Genomic DNA, 22,263 nt, shown 5'->3' with positions numbered 1-22,263 from the left:
AAGTTAGCAGTTAAACAGGTAAGTACAAGAATGGCCCAAACATGCCAGCAATGTTGCAGTGTGGTGACTTACCTGCACACGTGTGATACTTTCACTGGTTTTCACTAAGTTTTACTCTTTTGTTTCTGTGCCCAGGCAAGAGTCACAGGTGCACCTTGTGTCTAACCTACTGCCCTGTGTGTCTGACCAAACTAAACAGTAAAAATTACTAATCTGAAACATATTTTTGGACCTCTGAGGTATTCAAAATCACATGTGCATACATATATACTGTACATTGAGTCAAAAGTTCATTTTCAATGACATCAGAAGACTGGCTGAAATTTTTCAAATATGTTGTACTGGTTGAGGTAAAACTAATTTCTAAAGAAAAGGTGTATTTGAGGTTTATGTAACTTTCTCCATTCATCCAAGTTACCCACTTCATCCTGAGTGAATGCCTTTGGCACCTTACCTTCCTACTCTTCCTCCTACTAATCAGTTGGGCAAGATACCTTTTGAAAAGATCTGGCATGAAACTGTGTGTGAGTGAGCATGTGCCCGTTGGTGACTTGTCCCCACTAGCGTATAGAGCGTTTAGGGAGGGAAAATGCCTAGGACCACGGTGGCCAGCTGCCAGTGGCTTGAGGTGGGGTCTGGGGTACACTGCACCATGGCAATGGGTAACAGATTGAACTGTAATAGGCGTATAATGGTGTGTTTGTCAGAGCAGACCAACAGGACAGTGTGCAACAGAGTTGACCACATCTTTTTAGACCAGTTGAATGGCACCTAATTTTAAACAATTAGATCAAGTGTGGTGCATGTAAAACAGTATATCTACTCCTTATAACTAAAAGCAATTTGTACTTCTATGGACAGCTAGCAGCCTCAGTAATGGTAAATCAGCCCCTTCTTACCATATTTCTGCACAGCAAGTTAATTCATGTCAGTCTTACCTACCAAGCCATTATTTCAAGTGCATTATTATTGGATTGTTTAGTCAGATCATATGGTCAGCTTGACCAGTTTTCCACAAGAGGAGTTGTGCATAATAGATTAAAACAAAAGCAAATTTGATGGGTCTCTGGTTGGAGCTGCTGCCTTTTCACTTAACAGTTGCAGACTGAAGTCTTACCTTTAGCTGTAGTACTTGAGCAAGGTACTAACTCTAAAATTGCTCCAGTAAAAATGATCCCAGCTGTATAAATAGGTAATTAAGTAGCTTAACATTGTAAGTCACTTTGGAGAAAAGCATAAGTGCAAAAAGTCTCTGAAAAGGTCAAACTACATGTTCAGACTATTAGTACCATTTTTGTCACTTGTTAGATTTTTTTTTTTTTTTTTTTTTAAATACCACCATGTAATAATCAGTGTTTTAATGGAAATGAGTAATTTCACTGAAAACTACAAAATGGATACTAAAATGTATCACTAAATTTATAGGATTATGTAGCTCTTCAAGAAGTAGACAAGAAATGGATGGAAGAGAAGTTAACAAAAGACCGGAACCTATTACGATAATTTTTTTATATTTAAAAAAAGTGCCTCAGTTTTAATATGCATAACTGTTAGACCATATAGACAGCCTGGAAGCTACTTAAACTGTGCTATCCTGTCAATTTGTTCCGAGTAAAATGAAAACACAGAAGTTTTATAAATGAATCTTTAGTCACCATGCTTTTTAAATGGTAGATTATACATAATGCAACGATTAATATCAAACCCATCATACTGTACCAACAAAAGTACAAGATCATGGAAGTACCAATTTGGAGCAGGGTCAGAGTGCACCACCAGATAACAGGAAACTCACCGACACTAGTCATCTTAAAATACTTGACATAATGAAAATATCCACATCAACAGGTAAAACCAAATGATGAGGCTCCTGTCAAAAGTCTTAAAAAACACGCACACAGACATATATGTAGAAAACAAGAAAGTAGTTAAATAAAGCATATAAAGTAAGGCACAACTACTGTGGGCCGAGCAAAGATTGAAGCCCCAGTGGGTTTTTCTTTCCTGACACTCTCCACTGGCCTCTGTGGCTAGGTTTTACTTGTAGTCATAATTACAAAATTAAACGTTCAAGTCTGTATGTCCCGTTACACTCCACATGCTAAAAAAAACCTCCTATACACACCAAATTTCAGCAATTCCTGAAAATCCACATCTGTATCTCTCACAGCAGAGAGCATAACTTGTACAACTACAGATTTAGAAAAGGAAAAGCTAGTTGGCACTGTCTAAATTGTTGGAAAAAGGCAGGCTGAAGGAGAGGCCCTAAGTGCAGTAATGCTGATTTCATTTAGGCAGCAATAAACCTGTTGCAAAACTCAAAAAAATATGAGGTCTTCCAATCAATACATTGTCCAATATGCAGTCCTGGCATTGAATACTTCGACAGCAGGGAGTCTGGTCAGCTTGTCAATGCCTGTGATCCGGTCATCAGGGAGGATCTACCTGCACTTGTTTCCATTTGTCTTTGATTTACTCAGTTGTTAGCGTTTGACTTTTTTCTTTAAATATTTTATGGCATTCTAGCCTTTCACCCACTTATTAAAATTGGCATAGAATGTGAAATGCCTGTGCAATAGATTTACTTACTGAAACATGACCAATGTGTCTCAGTGAATATAAGTAATCAAAAGACCAGGGCCTTCTCCTTCCATATCTAAAGAAATCAAGAGCAGTATATCAAAAAACAAAGCAATAATGTTTCTGCTTCATCCAGCACTGTTAACAACTCTGAGCAACATTAAAATAGAACACCTGGAGAAGGGAGAGAACATTCCTTAATACTTTCCTCCATCTCTCCCTGTGTCAAGAAAGAGCAGCTGCCTGTGTGCCATAATACAGTTTCCAGAGTTCCACAATGACAAACATATATGTCATAAGATTGTTCCTTATATAAGAGATCTTCCTGCAGGCTCCAACCACAACTGCAAGCAAACAGGGCATGTCACATGAATGCATTATATATAATTAAGCACATTTTAGGGTTAGTTCATTTAGTTCACACTGGTTTCAACCTTACAACACTCTTCTGTCTTCCAAAATGACATCAAATCTGTGTCAGAGAGGTCCTGGCTCATGTGGGGGCTGGAAATCCATCTTGATCTTCCAAGAAATTTGACTAACCACTTTGCTATTCCTTTTTTACCAAAAAAAAAAAAAAAAAACCTAGGCAGATGTTCTGATTCCAAACTCACAAATCCTCCATCCCAAAGACTGCAGCAAATGAAGCATCCCTCTGATAAACTGCACTCATAAGAATGTGCATCTGCAACAAAAATGTTTTAAAAAGCCAAACAATGCTGTTCTTGTAGTCCATTTGATCTCTCTCAGGTTCCTCTGTGTATTCAGGAGAAGAGGTAGTCATCAGTGTATTAAGCAAAGTTTGGAGTAACATCTTCAATCTTGAGTTTTCAAAAATAACTTTGAACTAGTCTCACAACTGGTCTTTAGCAATCTTAAGATCTTCACTTTTATTTCCAGTTTGTACCTCTTCCTCCCAACACCCCTGCAGCTCTTGTTAAAAGGAAGGTTACAAGCTTCTTAAAATTGTCCTCAACACATAAAAATATTCACTGCAACTTAAACACAGCTTTTTCAAGCTGCTGGTTGTTAAATGTTTAAATATGTTGCTCAGTTCTGCGTTTTTGGTTTTATTGCTTGACAATACGTTTCCTATATTACAACACTTAGAAAGAAGAAAAATACCCATCTGTATATTTAAGGTCCATTTTGTGTAGCGCCATTCTCTGTGACTGTGTGCTCTTTTGTACTCAGGCAGTCTGAAGAAGTCTTGTGACATGGCAGGCAAGACCACTAGTCCTTTATAAGTCGGTAAACATGGTACTGTGCCCCATGTTCACTTGTTGATACCTCAAACACAAAGGCTATGCACAGCAGTGTTTCCTGTGTCTCCCGGTTTGTCACCACCTGGGGCAGGTAAATAAATCACAGCGAAAGGAGTGAGCTAAATAAATCAGTGACAGTAACAATAACAAGTACCAATATAGCCAACCAAACTGGTCAACTGAATGGAATAAATTATCCTAAAGTAACTTTATTCACTTAAGCTATTTTAATTAATTGCTGATTCGTTAATTGAATCTGATGTGACACTGATAGCAGGTTGTCCAAATAACACACAAACAGCAGATTTTACATCTCAGTCACTGTGTAAACTCCAGAGGCTACATGTGGCACAACACCTGCAGGATGGTGAAGTTCTCCAGAACGCTGTTCATCATGTACTTCTCGGGCAGGTGCTTCAGTTTGTGGATGAAGTTGATCATGTACTCGCACATGGGTGAACGGTGGATCCGGTACACGCACTTGCCACCCTCCACATGGGGATATTCTGTCTGAAAGAGGCAGAAACAATGGAGATCAGCTATACTGACAGCATCAAACATGACCTAGTATTTCCTTAGAGACAAATAGTACGGTGCTTTAATGGTGTTTAGAGTAGAGAAGGTATCCAAAGTGTGTGCGGCAAAGAGCTTTAGCTCAAGACTCACCTCAACCTTCTCGACCACCTGCTTGCCGAAGGAGCAGACCTTAGTAGAGACTGTGATGGTCATACTGTCAGTGCTGCTGTACTGACTGCTCACACCATAGAACGTGCCAGGCCCATCCTGTAAATCGCTGTTGCTAAGATCCGCCTGTGTAAGACAAGTAATGCCTAGGTTCTTACTAGAATATCAGTCACGTCCACAAGTTCCATCGCACAAACAACACACAGATCTTCCAATCAAAAATAAACTTGTATGACCCACAATTCATATTCAGGGTACAAGAGGCAGATGACTGGGATCAATGTGTTTTTGAATTAAGCTTTTGTTTGGAACGGGGTGTCCTTACTCATTTCCCTGCTTGTGCAAATGTAACACTGAAAAAAATGTGGTTTTAACGTTACATTACCCGCGTGTACCCACCCAGAACTTGACCAAGAAGAAGGCGTTTTGTGGGCCCTTTTCGTAAAGCTCTTTGAGACCACCCTTCTTCTCAGGAAACTTGTCGTAGATTTGCCGTACATCAACAGCTTCTAGAAGTGGATCACTGTAGGTCGGATTGGTCTGACCAATGTGGACGAACAAGTGCTTGCTGTACTGTTATGGGTTAGGAATGACACCTGCGTTAAGCGGAACTGCAACCAAATATAGACAAGTCACAAGACATGTGGATTATATCCCAAAAGCTTCTTCTTGTCCTCTCAAATTTCTCAAAGAGTAGCTTATGACCTTAATAAATTCCTCTGTAGCAGTGGTTCAGAAGACAGGGGAGACAGAATGTGCATATCATTCTTTGGGTACAAGGCATACATGATGGCTGGTAATAGTTACCTGAAGCCTGACATTGAAACCAAGGGTCAAGGGTCTAATAACCAAGATGAGGATCAGAACCACTAAGATTATAAATGTTACTGTAGACAAACCTCTAGGTCAGAAAAGAATGGTGTAATGTCACTCACTGTGTCGGGGTCCCTCTGCACCTCCATAAAGGCAGAGTACTCAAGCATGCGCAGCTTGGAAGAAGCGATAGTGCGATCCTGCCACACTGGCACAGCAGTGGCAGCTGGTGGCAATGGGGGTGCTAATGGCTCATAGGCTAGGTACAGAAAGAAGGCGATGTCATGTAAAAGCAAGTGATTCAACATAAATTTCCAGTTTCTGAAGAAAAATGCAGTGAAATGTCCTGAACTGAATCTCAGTGAAAAAAGAAATGTAAAGTCTTGTACTCACTTGATAGGGGGCTAGGCACTGGACCTTGTAAGCTGGAGTATGGTGTTTGTGCAAAAGGTTTGATGCTGGAAAAAATTAAACTGATTACAATGACATTTTTCTTTGAAAATTTCATAAATAGTTTTATGACTTAATATGCAACGAACGTAAGGTAAACATCTATCCCTGAGAAAAAATAAATGCAACGGAAAGGCAGCTACAGCTCTACCATGGAAAATTTTTCTGTTTACTCATCGGAATATGTGATCACCTTATATTTTTTTCTGATATTTTTCGTTTGTCTTAGACACAAAAACAAGGTACTTACTCCTGCGTAGGAGGTGGGTGCCCAGGAATGGAAGATGGCCAAAACTGAGGAGGAGAGAGCAAGTCAGTAAAACAGAGCATCATAAGGGCATATTGGGACATAAAATGGAGGTTACAAAATGTTTGCTTGTGGACACAACAGATTGGTTGGATTCAATTTTACAAAAGCAGATTTTTAAAATGTCAGGGCAGAACTGCTGCCTGCTGTGTGACCACCTCCTTTCGTTAAAAGAATGCATAGCAAAATGTAACTGATGATAAATTACGTTTTGCATTTGATTTTTTAATTAATCCAAATATATTATCCAAGAAAAAACTGAACAACAAAAGTCTGATAAATGACTTGAATTTTCACCCTTAAAATTACACCAGTTAAGTACATAATTCTTGTTAGGGTTTCATTAACTCAATAATGTAGGGGTTGATTGCAATTTCAGTACTTTCTCTAGGCTACACAAACTTTCACACAGATAAAGAATATTTAGTCCCTTGCTATTTAATCTTCTTTTGAACATTTTGAATTGTTCAGCTCTTTCAGTCGACAGTCCTAGAAAGCACAATTAATGGCAAGCACCTAAAGAGCAGGACTAATGCTGAGAACCAGTACTCGTAGATGGGTTACAGTCTATTGAACAAAACCTTGAACAATCAAATTTCGATGTTCAAGGTGTACCCCTCCTAGCCTTGTGCTTCCAGGGTAGGCTTGTCCAGACTTGGACAGGCAGCTAACAAAAGCATTTGAGCAAGGGAATGATTCTTTTAACTGCTCATTCACGCAAATTAAAACCTTAGTTATAACATTATTACCACATAAAGGGTTAAACCAAGACCAAAATTTGAGAGCTACTGGTCTAGATGTTGCTAATGTGGTGGACTAAAGTAAAGCTGAAGTACTAACACAAAAAGAGGCATCTGAAGTACCATTCTTACAGTAAATACATCACAGATTTCCAGATGAGGTTCACCATCACCTAAATAAGAGTTTAACAGAAATTTTGACTAGATTCAATATGAAATGTCTCAAAATGCACAGTCAGCAACCTTTTCCCAAACAAATTGTGGCGCGCAGCACCATGGGTTTGGATGGGGCGAAGAAGGACGCAGAGGTAGCGTTCATCTCGAACACTTATTTGAACACCAGCATACAGGGAGATAATGCTCTCGGTCTGAGGACCCCATTATCCACAATGCAACTATTTACATTAAGCAAATCTTCCTGCCTAAACATAGTAACGTGGGTCGTTACAATATGCTTGGCACTGGATTTACGTTCTTTCTCTAAAAAGACTCTGATGCCTAGTTCCTGCCTGCTTCTTGGTCCCGAGGGTGGGTCAGGAATGGAATAGAACTCACCCGGGCCGGGGGAGTATAGGTTGGCTGAGGCAGAGGAGGTAGCTGGCTCTTCATTACGCTCGGGGACACAATCTGTGCTGAGGACAGTGCCGCCATGGTCTGGAGAGCCTTGTCTTTGGATGCTTGGTCCTGCAAAAATGATCACTTGTGTTGAGCTGGAAATGCAAAAAAACTGAATGTTGTACTCGCTGTGATGAAGGTGGTAAAAGACAAGATGGGAACCTTTGCTACTGTAACACAGGAACCTTTATAATTACAATTTTGCTTCTTGCATACAACTACAGCACTTTATTTGATGCTGGATACACCGTGGAAACAATCTGTTCACCTCATAGTGAAATTGTTTTGCACTCTGTATAAGCACTGTGTGACTCAGTTTAACCTTCAGCATATTCCTTAGTAAAAAAACTGGTATGTTCATCAAAATTATATTCATATAATATTATATGCTAAGCACGCAATATTTGTTACTATTAGACTGAACAGAACATTTGAATGCAGAAATACAACAAACAAGCAAGCCTGTGGCCAGCATGAGCAGCATAGAATTGGCCTGCCTTGAGGACAATCTAAAGCATGCCTTGCATCATCAAGACACACTTACTCTATGAAGTATAAGTGGCTCGCGTGTGACAGATTCAGGTACACAGTTACGCAACAGAGCACAGTGTAGCGACTTAAAACAGAAGCACACGTTGCCACCACCAACAGCAAAAGATACTATGGCTAAGCAGACAAAGATTAAATAGGTGAGGGTTGAAGGATGAGTTAAACATACAAAGCGAACTGCAGCAGCCAAGCTGATGAAGCAAATGATATCTAGATCAATTACAGCACTTACCAAGTTCATGGCCTGAACCAAAAAGGAGAGAAAAGAAAAATTTCACTTGGGATGTTTTCTGCAAATCACCAAACTAGGGGGTTTTGCTACCTTACTAAAAAAAAATTCTCCACCCTAATATAAAAGTATCAAATGCTTTGTCTCACACTTATGACATTGTCAGTATGCACAGAATCTGACAAACTAGTCCAGAACAAAGGGTCATGAATTTAAAGTTCTGTACTATCAGCCAAACTAGATTTGTTTTCTTACAAAGTGTTCTGTGTACACTTTCATCTAAAAACTGAAAACCATAACTTCAGAAACAATTCAGTAAGTAAACAGGAATGTGAAATAACACAATATTTGTGTACAGATAAAAAAAAAATGTATATATTGATCTGCTGTAGCAGAGTCTTTCTGAAAATAACTACTCATATTTGATATGATACATTTGGCCCATGGCTCCACAACTGCACTTATAAGTTGCCTTGACATTAGTATACGTACACTGTAGATCTACATGTTTCTTCATATACTGAAAATAACTTTGATTCCTGAAGATGTGAGAAATTAAACTAAATGCAATCTTGTTTCTATAGTTATGTGTTAGATGCTAAAAGGAAAGAAACCATTAAAAATCTATACAACTGGTAAAGAGAGAGACAAAAGAATATTCTCATGGAAACTATCTTGCTAACATGGGCCTTGAAGAGTGAGAGAGAGTGTTTGTGTGTGAGAACACGTGTCTGAAAGATACCAGTAACCAATACTATTAAGAACAAAGATACTGAAAAGTGGAGAAAAAGATGAGAAAGAACACAGGTGAAGAACAGGTAAAGACAGGGCTTCCCCCAGGTGGGTGTAAAAATGATGGTGAGAAAGGACTAAAATTCACACAGCTGTATCTAGGATTTTGATAACAGCTCAACACAGAAAACTGCAAGAGAGCAGAAAGGGGAAGGGAAAGATCAGGTAGGGGACAAGCAGAGGGAAGGTTGAGGATAAAGCAGAGGACGAGGCGACAGCTGGCAGTAGTGTTAGTGTGTGTTCAGTGACAGAAGGTAGCCATCGTACAACAACAGCGTTTCATTCAATGCCCTGCAAGCATTCAGGCCAAGAAGGTCATGCCACAGGCATTACACAGAGATATTCAGGATGGTGCCAAGGCTGACATAGTTAAGATTACACATCAAGGAACGTGACTCAGTATGAAAAGATACCTTTCTGCCATTCATTGTAGATCTAAAAAATGTGAATTTTTATTTCAAATAAAGCTGTAAAATCACAGACTTCAGTTCCTTGGCACCCCTTGGTCACACTACAAGCCTCCACAAGATCCAGAAATCCCTGTTAGCAACGGCTGTATGCGAGCAGAGAAAAGCTAAGAGTCTTTAAGGCCATGAAGTTTAAGGGTTAGAAGTGGAGAAGCCGGTGAATGCTAATCCCAAATTTGTTAGGCAGAGAGAACTGAGAGCCCATAAAGCGCATACCTTAAGCTTTGACTGTATCTCGCGAGATTTTCTCCGGGCAAGAACCTGCAAGTGGCTAGAAACCTGCAGATAGAGGAGCCGAAGGGGGAAAAGGGGAGGAGAGGAAAAGGAGGAGGAGAGAAGAAAAGCCGTAACCAAGGAGGAAGAAGATGCCCATTCACACTCTTACATGGAGCGGCGCCACCTACCTTGATGCCTGCTTGATATTCTCGAACTTTCTTCCGTGCTAACACCTGTATATGACTAGATACCTGAAGGATGTGAAAGGGTTTTAAAAACAAGCACCTGTATTCAACAAAATGCAGCTTTGGCCATAAGCTGGGAATGTAATGACCCCTCCATTTTCATCAGTATGGAAATATCGACAATATGATTAATTTCATGGACTTAAGTCTCCAATTTATGCAATGCAACAAAGTGGTATGGTAGCTACTTACGTTTCTATTTACCTATGTGGTATTTCTACAAAATGACACTGTTAAACTACCTACAATGACCCACTTATACAGCTGGGTAATTTTTACTGGGACAATTTAGAAAAAGTACTATAGCAAGAGGTAAGATTTGAATCTGTGTTTTTTAGCTCATCACATATTTTAATACTGAAAAAGTCAACTTTTCAGGTTGAATCTAAGAGTTTTTTTTAAGAAGGACCTGTTTCAGTACTTTACAGTGAGTTATCATGTAAACAGGAAAAAAAAGTGATTTTGAAGATGTCTTTTAGATTCACAATTATGTCAATACATTTAATTAGTGCTAAAGAAAACTTACCTGTTTCCTTGTGCGTGTCTTTCCCGTCCTTAGCTTGATATACCTGGCTATCAACTCATTGCGACCTACGAAGAAAGAAGGGAAACAGCTGGTTTGAGACAATGCCAGCAGAAAGGCAGGACAGCAGAGCTCCAATGAGGCAGAAGAACTTGCAAATAGATCTCTCATAAGTAAGAAAAATGAATGAAAATGTTTCCCAGTTAATCTTTTCTCATGAATGCCGAGACTCACTGAGCGCTTTACACCCACTGCAGCGAACCTTAGCGAGTTTGTAGAACTTTGTTACGCCTCAGAAAGCAAAACAAGCACACACCTCGCTAATCTATTTACAGATATAACTAAATGACACTCAGGCTGTTGGAGTTGTCTGTACTATTTTTACCTGAGATCTCCAAGTCAGTCACATTTGCACTGCCTGATCCTTACTCACTTAAGATCAACAAAAAAATTAGATGGGATATCAACTCACCCACCAGTCCAAAAACTTACTAAATGAAATTTTACCTAGTGTTGGCATGCTCAGGATGGGTGCGCAGTCTGTTCATCTTTGACCCCTAGAAGTTCCGTTTTGCCCTGTCCCCACATCCCAACATTAGGATTTTTGCTTCCTCTCCTTTGTTACTTTTTGCCATCCCCTCCACTTGATTTCAATTGTGTATTATGACTTATTATGTTACTTTTTTTTTAAAATCACTTTTTCACACTTTGTTAAGCACCCAAGACAGTCCGTTGGGAAGGGCACTGCACAAACTCAACTGAATGGACTCAAGGCAAGTGACTTTGTCATTTCAACTCTATACAGCTGGTACAGTACACTGCAACAAAACAACGGTCTTTCAGGACCACCATCTTGTTTTATCAAAGTGAAGTTGTACACAGAGTCCACAAGATGGAGCAACACTACAACACAACTGAGGAGACAAAAATACAGAGAGGTAGTGTGGTGGGGGAGGGGAAGAAAAAGAAAAAAACCTGCTCAGATCAGCAGGGCAAGAGTGTCTTTGTCTAAGTTAATGTGTCTGTGAGGTATTTCAGCTCTTTTATTCAGGAAAACCCAGTAGCTTCCAGGACTCCTTTGTATGGGAAACCCAATAGCAAGAAAGGTCACACAGCTGCCCTTTGACCTACTGCCCACGCTGCCCACCTCTGTAAAGTGTGTGCTCAGCTCTCAGCACAGCCTCTAAACCCCTTCTTCTGACGTGTGCATGATGAACACGCCCACCTGGGCCTCCACATTCCAGTCATTCCAACATAACCCGGCATGTATGTAACAATTCATTTGTGTGGGACACACACCATCTGGGAGAGTTTAAGCTTTAAACAAAGGCCCCACTGTCATTAACAACAGTCCCATTTACTGTCATTACACTCAGCCATGAGTGACAGATCAGAGCACCTGCTATCATGCCCAGCAACATCCCCACCCTTGTACTATTCACCCCTTTACACAAGTAGTTACACTTGCAGTGTCCTTGCATCCCAGGGATAGTTGTGGCTGAGTTTACTCAACACCTAATCAGAGAACCAGAGAAACCAAAACAGCCTGCCATCATGTCCCTTTCGTTTGCACGGGTCCAATTTATCATTATCCCAGCTGACCTACAGGTTGACAAGCGGGAGCTGATCTACACACCCCTTTCCTCTTCTCCTACCTGACTCTGTGGGGCAAACTCCTAGAGTCATGCCCTTCAACACAGAGTCAAGTCTTCAAATGCACTCAGTTTCCCGGTAAGAACAGCATCAATTACTTGACCAACTCTTTCTGGAACTGGACTTCCCAGAACACTCAGTAATTGCTGTGAAATGTGTTACACATCTTTACAATCTTTAAAATACCCCAACACTCAGGCAGAGGGGGACAAATACACACAACTTAACTCATCCAGCTGATGCTTTAATAATTGATTCCACTTCAAGACCTTAACCACTGCACATCGACAGTATATATATGACGGAGTTATTGTCTGATCAAACGTCTGCCTAGTCGGTGACAGAAAAACAATGTAATGACCCTGAGTTTGAGCAGGAAAATTGGTCTATTGGAAATAGTTGAATTTTGGGAAAAATAGAATTAAGTGTTCAACCACTGAGGAAACTTACAGGGAATATAAGGGGGTGACTGTTTGCCAGTGGGAAAAGGAGAAAGCCTGAGGAGCATCAAGCAAGCTGGCTTGAGGTACAGGTCCTTGAAGAAAAGGTGCCCTTGTACCGAGAGCATTATTTTCTTGCGTGCTGATGTTCCAGAAAACGTTTGTCATGAACGCTGCCTGTGCGTCCTTTGCACCATCCGAACCCAGAGTGCAGCGCCCTTCAATATTTAAGTATACTAACACCTAAAAACTAACATACATGCAAGTTAAATGCACAATATAGCTGAAATGGTTTTGTACTTTGCATTCTAAAGAATTTTGCAAGCCTGTTTGAATTTGTAATTAAATGTATCTTAATTTTTTTCCATTGGTAGTCTATTTAAATATGTGCATGGCAGTGATACTCCATTATTGTAATTAAACTCATGTTTAGCATTACTATTTTGTAACACTGCCTGGTGAACTCTGGTTTCCTGGCAACCAGATAACAGTAGAAAAACATGAGGCTGTCATCCAACCAGACAAACTGCATTTCTGCCACACTCATCCCCAAAACATCCTTCAGGATTCTGTTTGGGCTCCATCCCCTCTATTGAGTCACATGGTAAGCAGCAGGATGGGTGGCAGGGTGAACCAGAACCCCCAGGACCACCCTCTCAGTTTCAGTTCACTGATCTCCTCGCTGAAAGGAAAGCAGGCTGGTAATGTCATCCTTCTGTTATTCATTTAAGGCAAAAATACAGAAAAACATACTCAGAGCAGGATTTGACACAATGGAATACTTGTGAGAGAAAGTTTAGGGAAATGTAATTTTCACATGGGGCAGAAGTCAGGTAACAGAATGATCAGAGAGTGGACAGAAGATGTATCCTCCCAAATGAAACCAACTTTTGTTTCGAAGAACAGAAATTCCTGTGGTGGGCACTGGTGTCCAAGTGTGGACATGCTTGCTGAACAAGATGGAAAATATAACCATATAGTGCTGATTATGGAATTAGGAAACTGCAATTATGACTTTTCATTTAATAATGACACGAGAATAACTTTTAGTTATCACCCAAAAAAAAGCCCTTTTCAGGACTTTTTCTCCCAGTTTCATCCGCTCTCGACTGCTTCAAACCCAAAGGCATTACTCTCTATGCAAACCTCAGGCAGAGTGGCAGGCGGACAACACTTCATACAACGTGGACATGAAAAAGGCCCCGCCATCACGTTGCGGCTGGATCGGGAGCACTGCGGTCTCCTCGACGCCCCGCCAGGACAACGTCTGGTAAGTGGAGAGGGTGTTTATTTCCCCGGGGGGGGGCAGCCTGCCTTACCCACCACAGGGGTCCTGGCAGCCCCATGCTGCGGAAGTAGCTGCAGGCCTTGCTGTCAGGTTGATATTTTACCAGCTAAGCAGAGCAACTTTCACCTCGCTACCTCACTGCGAGTCAGCTAAGTGTCTCCCAATGTCTGAAACACTGGCAGAAATTAAACGAATTACATTTTTGCCAGTAATGGAGATGTAGATGCAGATGCAGTTTCAAGAAGGGAGAAAGTTGGCCTTCTTAATCCATAAACTCTCAAAAAATTCTAATCCCCTCAGTCTGTATGTGAACAAAAACGGAGTAAAGATCACTGAATGTGGACATAATTCATGCTCAACCCTGAGTGTTCCCACCTGCCTGTCATGTCAAAGGGAGAGACAGCTGTCACACAATGGGTTTCTGTCTTTCCCTCTCTGTCACACATACTTTCACTGTAAAGCTGAATGCTGGGTGTCCAAGGGTGGCATGGAAGAGAGAAACACACACACTGACTGCACTGCCAGCTCAAATCATGGCAGACTTGATAGGTTCTAGACACGATGGCCTGAGAAGATAAAGAGCAGCCCTTCTCTCCAGTGACTAACTTCAGTGTGTCCCACAAATTCCCATCTATGATTCTTTGTATGGCGCAAGTGGCGCAAGCATTCTTGTCTTTTACAGGAAGACACCTGTTGCTTGTTCACACAGGATGCATAGGAGCAGTACAAACTAAAGCAAGGCCAAAGCAATGTAGTGCTCTGGTCGAAAAGTCACAGAAGACCAGCAGTGACAAAGCTGTGTCCTCCAAACAGCCAGGTGTGCTAATTCATCTGAATTAGCATTCCTGGGCAATAAACATGACTTTCAGCCTTAAGCATCTATCAGAGGAGCCCACTGTATACCTACCCGCTTCCATTTTCACACCGACGTGTTTTTCAAAGCCTCCTCAAGAACGTGGACTGGATTTATTCTTTCAGGTATGTGCATGACCTGAAGAATCCAAATCTATTTTAGAGCAGAAAAAATGGAATTCTTGGATGACTCATGCTAAGGAATTTTTTGGAATCCAAACAGGGAGTGGGGGGGGGGGCAGGTCTCCCTATTGCCACAGCAAACCTGGGAGGACAAGTGGGCAAGAAAATGGATGGATGGTCCCCAGTGAGTTTTAAACACCCGCATACAATAAGACACATATATAAATTTATGCATATACACACACACACACACACACACACACACACACACACACGTCAAAAAGTATAAGCAGTGACCAATTCATCAATTACTGTATCTCAGTAGCAGGAAATAGTTAAGAGGTGACTACAATGTGTACCTAAAAGCACTAGCAAAGCACGAGGAGTAGAGTGGGAAGTGCTGAACACTTTTAACCAAAGGCCACATCACACAGCATCAACATCAATGTTCTTAAGGCAGTGTTAGTGAATCCAACCTCAGAGGGAAACTGGTTTTCTAGGAGAAGCTTAACCAGTGTTTTAGGGAACCCTGAGAAAGAAAAGAATTCATGACACAAGGTGTGGTAAAGAGAGCATAAGAGGGACACTATGTGATTTCCCAGTACCAGGAAGAGACAAATCCAGCTGGAGGACAGCAGTGAAACTGGTGGTGCACATGGGGAGCAGACAGGAACTGAAAGATCAGATGAGACTGCTTTGAACTCATTCAGGCCAGAGCACTGAAGTGTGGGGAACTGATACTGTGCGTCTTGGTCTTTCCAGGACACAGCCTGCAAGTGAACAAGTGAAAGGCTGAAAATGAACATCTTTTGCACTAATGCTGTTCTCGTTTTCAATACTTTAAAATAGACACACTAAACTGGATACATTCTGTGATACCACCACTTCATGGCCTAAATACTGCAGGTTTAAAAAAAGAAAGGGGAGAGGGAAAAAAAAAAAAAAAAAAAAAAAAACACACTCCTTTGATCCATTCCCAAAAGTGTCAATACAAAACACAAAAAAACTGCTTGTGTTTACTTTAAAAGGGGGAAGAAAAAAAAAAAAAAATCATTGCTTACTAACAAGTTACATGCGTACCCTCCTCTTCCATTTTTTACAGGGGTAACACACACATACCCTGGTTACCGCTTTCTTAAAGGCAAAAATATTAACAAGGGTATAATAAATGCCATTAACCAAGGACTTCTGTACTGAAGGGTAGGTTTACTTAGTGATGGAAGGTTTCTCTCACACAAAAGAAAAACTTCTTATCAGAGAATTATAGATTCTTAATTTGTCAGCCTGCACAGACAAATACACCAAGATGCCAATGCTTGTACGGTACTGTTAAATTGGCGTTGGCATTTTTCAATCCACTAGAAGTCCCCATTACCTACTGAGAGTCTAAATAGTAACCTTTAACAAACAACACTAATCATGTGGGTTTCAGAAGAAATTCGGTGTAGTCTCAGCTATGGCACATTTGACTTGTACTTTCGCAACTGTATGCAAGCAGCTCCCTAAACTTTACACCCAATACATTTTACATATGTAGGTCTTTCTACTCTTTCCTGTTTACTTTATTTCTGTGAGCAATTTGAATATATGCTTGTTTAATAGCCATGTTTATAATTATGCCACGGACTGGCGTCTTGCGTTGGGTTTACCCTTCCTCACATCCTAAGATTTCAGGATAGGCTCTGAACCATAGGGACTGCTCCTTTTTGAAAATGGTTATTAATAATGGACGGATTATATCTTTTATCAGTTTTTGTCTTTGCACGTCTGTGTCAATACCCCCCCCGATTCGCTCTGGAAGTTGCGATGCCATTGTACTACATATGGACACATTTATTCATTTAGTAGACACTTTTCTCCAAAGCTAAGTACATCTCTGAGAAAAATACGAAGGTACATTACACAAACAAAAGGAGAGATCTGGATGCAGACATGACCAACAAATTGGTTGTACTCACACTACCGTATAAACTGGTACACATTAAATGAGTAGCTGCAGATAGAATTACAGCAAACAGCAGAATGGGATTCTTCAAAGAAATGCGGGAAAGCAAACTGGCCTTATGAAGCTTTTGCCTACAGTATAAGCGGGGATTTTTTGGGGAAGACATTTTTAGCCGAATCTCATCTCACTCCGAAACCTTTTTCTTTTTTTTTTTTTTTTAATTAAAAAAAAATGCAGGGACCTCTAGGAGCAGTGGCCATGAACGGAGTACTTTTGTCCACTACAATCTGATACAGTAACATTGAGCTCACCCAGTACAGTAAGGTATCACAGAGAAAAAAAAACTTTCATAATGGTAGCTGGTAAGCACAGTGGTTAGAGCAGCTGCCTTTGGACCCAAAGGTTGCAGGTTCAACTCACACCTCCAGCTATAGTAATTTTGAACAAGGCACTTTCCAGTGAAATTACTTGGCTGTATGAATGGGTAAATAATTATAAATAGATTAACATTATAAGTTACTTTGCAGAAGAGCATCAGCTAAATGAATAAATGTAACTTCACACACTCATTTCAAAAGGCTTACAAAAAAAACCAACATCAGGAAATTCCACATAAACTTTATTGCCTGATAACTATATATTGTAAGATTGTACCATAAATAGGTTGAATAAGCCCACATAAATATTTATAAAGATTAGCAAAAACACCACAAAGCATGAAGCTCCTTTTTGCATGAGTAAAGAACAGGACAGGTGAACAGCACTGATTTAATAATGCTGTTGTAGATAATGTCAGTTTGTACTGCTCCCAATTTGATAATAGGTTGCAGAATGGAGCACTTGTGCAGAATGTGTTTAAAGAAACCAGAGTCATGAGTCTGTGGTAAAATACATACATATGAATGAAAGCAAATGCAGGGCTAATACCATGTAGGGCTCTGTATGTATTTATTTGAAGGTTACTTGTGTGACTTGCGAGTGTATATAAAAAAATGTTTGTGTGTTTGCACAATGTCACAATGAGATGACACAGGTCAGCATTTTGACAAAAAAGGACTGAAGCATTCCTGTCCGTCACACTGGCACTACTCCTGCAGCACAAGAGCCACTCTAGGAAGGTAACAGCAAAAATAAACCCTCAAATTTATACAGGCAGAGCTTAAAACACATTCCGTCTCTGTTCAACCCCCCCAACCCCACCCAAACACACACAAAAAGATGCATACACACTATCGTGGTCTTGCTGGGAACACAACAGCATGGTCATTTACTTAAAAGTAAAACCAGATGAGGATAAAACATGTTGTTTTCCCAAGTCAGCCCAACAGGCATAGGTTTTAAGGATTTTTCTTCATTTATTTTTTCAGACTCAAATGAAAAAATGGAAGGCAAACAAATGTGAGTCACTAATGACTCTAGTATTTTGTCTGAATGGAAACTGACTCGACCCAGCAGGCTTTACAAGACCAGACCTGCAGGAATAACAACACTTGTTTATCTATCATTTCTTTCTCTATGTAGAGATAATAAATCTTTAAAGATACAGGTCAAAACTTCAATGTATTTTTTGTCTGCATGTTAAGATCACCTGAAGCAATCATATCTATGATGTTGCCTATTCAATCTATACCGAGGCATTTAGAGTATTAACACTCCTCCCATTTCTTTTATAAATAAAGCACCATTCATCTTAAAGTATAGTTTCAATAAAGTACAGGCACAGGGATCCTAAAGAATCTCTCTACCATTGACTTTTAAATAAGAACCTACAGAACCAGAAGGACTTGTGTGTCAAGGTAATACATGCACAAAAACACACACAATGCTGCTGCACTCCTGCAGAAGTTTGGGTGCAGGGTGGAAAGAAGAGCTCCCTCACCATACATCTTGCCCTCGTCCGACAGGATGATCTTCCTGCGTCCACAGGGTGGGTAGATGGCCAGTGCCTCCTGGAAGCTCTGCTCAATGTCAGGGCTCCACACTCCCTCAGCATCCCCATCCAAGGTCTTGTCCAGGTCATCGCTCCCCTCGTCCAGCCCCCCCTGGGGGCTGCCGTTAGCGCTCCACTCGGATGCAATGGTGGCGGCTGCCCGTAAGGGCTGTTGGGACAGTTGCCAAAAAAAAAAAAAAAGATACGTTTTAGCATCGAGTGCCATTAAAATGGCTCTGTCTGAGGTCTGTGCAGCTGCTGGTGAAAAAACATCACATGCATCAACACAAAATTATTCACTTGGTGAAGTCCATTAAAAACTGGTGATTCTGCTTTTCAGCACAAACTAACGGCAAATTGCTAACATACTCAGTGGAAATAATGAAAGAAAATAACGATCCCTCAATTTATCCAACAAAACCACTGTACATAGCATTTAGTTAAGCATTAAGTAATCTTTGTATACTTCTCAGATCAGTACTGCATACCAACATCTATTGAGATAAAGCAGTGTAATTTCCTTGAAACTGAAGTTTGTAAAATTGGCACAAGACAAAGACATCACTGTACACTATACTGTATATCACTGTTCAGTTCTGTAAGTTACCAACATGCGTATGCCATGACAAAATTCCTGTGGTTTGGTAGTTTGTTCCTGTGCAGTCTTTTAATGGCTGAAACTAGTTACGCATCCAAAGTTCTTTTCAATCACATTCATTTGTGTCACTCTGTGAGAAAAGCACTCTATAAAAATAATTCAATCAAATTAATCTTCCTCTACAGCTCTTTTGGAAACATGGCCCAAAAGCAAGCGTTGTTTTTGCCTGCTTAATAAAATAAAGTGTCTTTTACCTCAAAAAAAAAAAAAAAAAAAAAAAAAAACACTGCTGATGCCAACAGAAAGACTCATCAGGAACATCTTAAGTGTTCCTAGGAAGAAGTCTGTTCGTCCTCATAGTAATACTACGGCTTTTTATGGTATTGTGGGGTGGAACAGGACATTTGTTAGTAATCACATAAACATTTATTTAAATAACCACAAACCATGGACATTAAATGTGAAATCTGGTTACTTAGAAAAGGCTGACAGACACTGCAAAATTCAGGAGAATTTTTTTTAAACATTTTTATGGCTTTAAATCTGTGATGCCCAGTGCATATCAATAAATGTCAAAAAAACACAAGACTTAACGTCTTCCAAAAAATGCACAATGATCTCACTCATGCTTCTATGAAACTTTTATGCCAGCAAAATTAAGCCAAATATGCAACTACATTTAAATGTATTAATTTAGATGCTTTTCTCCAAAGTGACTTCCAACAAACTCTATGTAGTGTAGTGTTAATGAGAATATTGCTTAGGCTGTTTTCCTCAATGTGGTGTATTTCACTAAAGTGGTATTCAAAGTCACCCACACAACCAAAATCGCAAATCCATAAGTGCGTAAAGATGATACATAGGGACAGCTGGTGTAGTGGTTAGCATTACTGCCTTTGCATCCAAAGGTTGCAGGTTCAATCCCCACCTCTGGCTGTAGTAACCTTGAGCAAGGTATTTACCCTGAATTGCTCCAATAAAATTACAAAGCTGTATAAGTGGGTAAATAATTGTAAGTTGCCTTGGAAAAAAGCATCAGCTAAATGAGTAAGTGTAATGATAGGCAGGCTGGAGTGAGTATGGTAGGAAACAACAAATAGAGCATGGTAAATATAAAAGTGACTTTCTTAGAGGCCTTACCTTTCCATCTCTCTCTTTTTTTTTTTTTTTTTAATAACCATGTCATAGTGCCAAACATGACATATTAGGGATTTATAACTAGCCTGCTTAAGGGACAGAAAAGAGTACCGAATATATTCTTGCTTTGTGGACGGTTGTGATTCGGGAAGTGGGCCTTCAGATCCACAAATGTCCTTATTAAGACACGACAGTGGATTCTGCCTTGCCTCTTCCCTCTGCTATCTCCCTGGTGTCCACTGAATCCCCTCCCTCTTTACTTCCCCCACTACCACCACCATAAAAACCCCCTCTTGTTCAGAATGTCTCTGTCCAAATAAGGAAGCAAGTCCAAGGGGAGTCATGTGGGCCAGGGAATACAGGAAGAGAAGAAGGGAGGGGTTGCGGGTTAACTGATTTAGGCATCCACTGAGAGCCTGGAAACCACAGTACTGTTCTTGGTGGAAGGCTACTCCAATGCCAAGTAGCCAACACATGCAGCCACCAGACCAGGTAAAGCCCAAACAAAAGGTTACTCATGGCCTGGATTGAGTCTTTCCAAACAGCTATGCAAATGTCAGCTGGAACCACAGCTCACATATATAAAACCGAACCAATGCATTTTCCAGCTAAACAAGACAAAACTGTACTGATGTAATGGGTGGGGGGCATACAATGCAGAGTCTTAACCACAACCCATTACAATTTCTAAACAGACATTATGGACAACAGCATCAATTTGCGTAGATTTCTAACACACTGAATATTTGTAGTTTTATATTTGAGTATAAACAAAAAGTGAAGAGAACATTTTATTTTGATGACACTGCATTAATACTATATAACTAATCCAGAGTACTTGAGCATCACAAAGAGCAGAAAAAAAATTAAATCGAAAGGCAAAAGTGGGTTTTAGCAAGCTGAAAGACTCTGGCTGACAGAGACACATGAGAAGCAGGTGACTCATGGTGAACGGCAAAGAGGGCGGGATACAGCTCACACGGGGGTGTCACTGGGCTCTATGGGACGGGCTGGTTCCTCAGATCCACTGGGACAGCTAAGCAGCTGAGTCACCACATAATGCGATACAGTCAACTCACTCTGAGCACACAAACAAGGCACAACATAGTGACCAACTGACAATTCAAGACAAGCAACAACAGCTATCAGCAAGGAAGAGACTTCAAAGGAACACAAGAAAAGTACAGTACATCTCCATCACTCCCACACTTCACCTGTTAGTCACTGAACATGACTAACAACAATAAAATCCTGTCAAGTCCCCCCACCACAACATGGCAGATGCTAAGGAGATCTAGGTTTTAATTTGCTTAGGCACTTAAACACGTGCTGAGTCATCTACAACAGTACATCATGGTCTCCAGTTTTGTCATTTGCCTCCTAAACTTGGAAATTTAGGGCATTCTAAGGCAGTGGTATCATACAATTACTACTCTAACTGCATGCTACTTGAACTAGTACTAACAACACACCAAGGCCAAAATCAGTAAATTGATAAATTAAGCTGACTATGCCAAGTTACATAGTAAGTACATCTATTACTGTCAGACCACATAATGCTAGAAATCACAACGAAAAATAGAAATCTAAAAAAATGAAACCACTAAGAGCTCAAGAGCTGCATCTAGAGATCTACAGGTCTCAGTTAACATCTTAAATATTAAACTTCATGACTATGTGAACCAGAAAGAATAAACTAGTATGGTTTTTCATGGAAGAGTAGCTAGGAGAAAGTCTTTTCTCCCAAAAAGAACATGGCAGCACAGTTTAGGTTAGCAAAGTTGAATATGAAAAAAGATATTTTGGAGCAATTTTTATTTGG

The 22,263-nt window shown here is 40.3% G+C and overlaps 1 protein-coding gene across 2 annotated transcripts; it reads right to left on the bottom strand.

Annotated features, from left to right (window-relative positions):
* Positions 1 to 1,637: 1,637 nt before the first annotated feature.
* Positions 1,638 to 18,785, bottom strand: LOC108918462 (transcriptional enhancer factor TEF-5-like). 2 transcript variants are annotated; one of them, XM_029247730.1, is made up of 12 exons: positions 18,656 to 18,785; positions 10,479 to 10,543; positions 9,896 to 9,958; positions 9,708 to 9,770; positions 7,395 to 7,523; positions 6,043 to 6,086; positions 5,736 to 5,800; positions 5,465 to 5,601; positions 4,929 to 5,102; positions 4,512 to 4,655; positions 4,203 to 4,355; positions 1,638 to 3,927 (listed from the first exon to the last, which is right to left on the bottom strand). In XM_029247730.1, the coding sequence occupies exons 1-12, from the start codon at positions 18,660 to 18,662 to the stop codon at positions 3,814 to 3,816; spliced, it is 1,158 nt and encodes a 385-aa protein (XP_029103563.1). In that variant the 5' UTR covers positions 18,663 to 18,785; the 3' UTR covers positions 1,638 to 3,813. The 2 variants fall into 2 exon arrangements, with proteins under 2 accessions (XP_029103563.1, XP_029103564.1); XM_029247731.1 differs by lacking the exon at positions 9,708 to 9,770.
* Positions 18,786 to 22,263: the final 3,478 nt, after the last annotated feature.

This window comes from Scleropages formosus, chromosome 22 (genome assembly GCF_900964775.1).
Source record: "Scleropages formosus chromosome 22, fSclFor1.1, whole genome shotgun sequence".
Lineage (NCBI taxonomy): Eukaryota > Metazoa > Chordata > Actinopteri > Osteoglossiformes > Osteoglossidae > Scleropages > Scleropages formosus.
This window is presented reverse-complemented; position numbering and strand designations above follow the sequence as displayed.

What these genes read in the sequence shown, in the direction of transcription:
- LOC108918462 (XM_029247730.1), bottom strand. An exon ending in CCTATACTCCCCCGGCCCGG is followed by an intron (nt 6,087 to 7,394) that starts GTGAGTTCTATT and finishes TCTCCTCCTCAG; the next exon opens with TTTTGGCCATCTTCCATTCC. An exon ending in CACCCACCTCCTACGCAGGA is followed by an intron (nt 5,801 to 6,042) that starts GTAAGTACCTTG and finishes AATTTTTTCCAG; the next exon opens with CATCAAACCTTTTGCACAAA.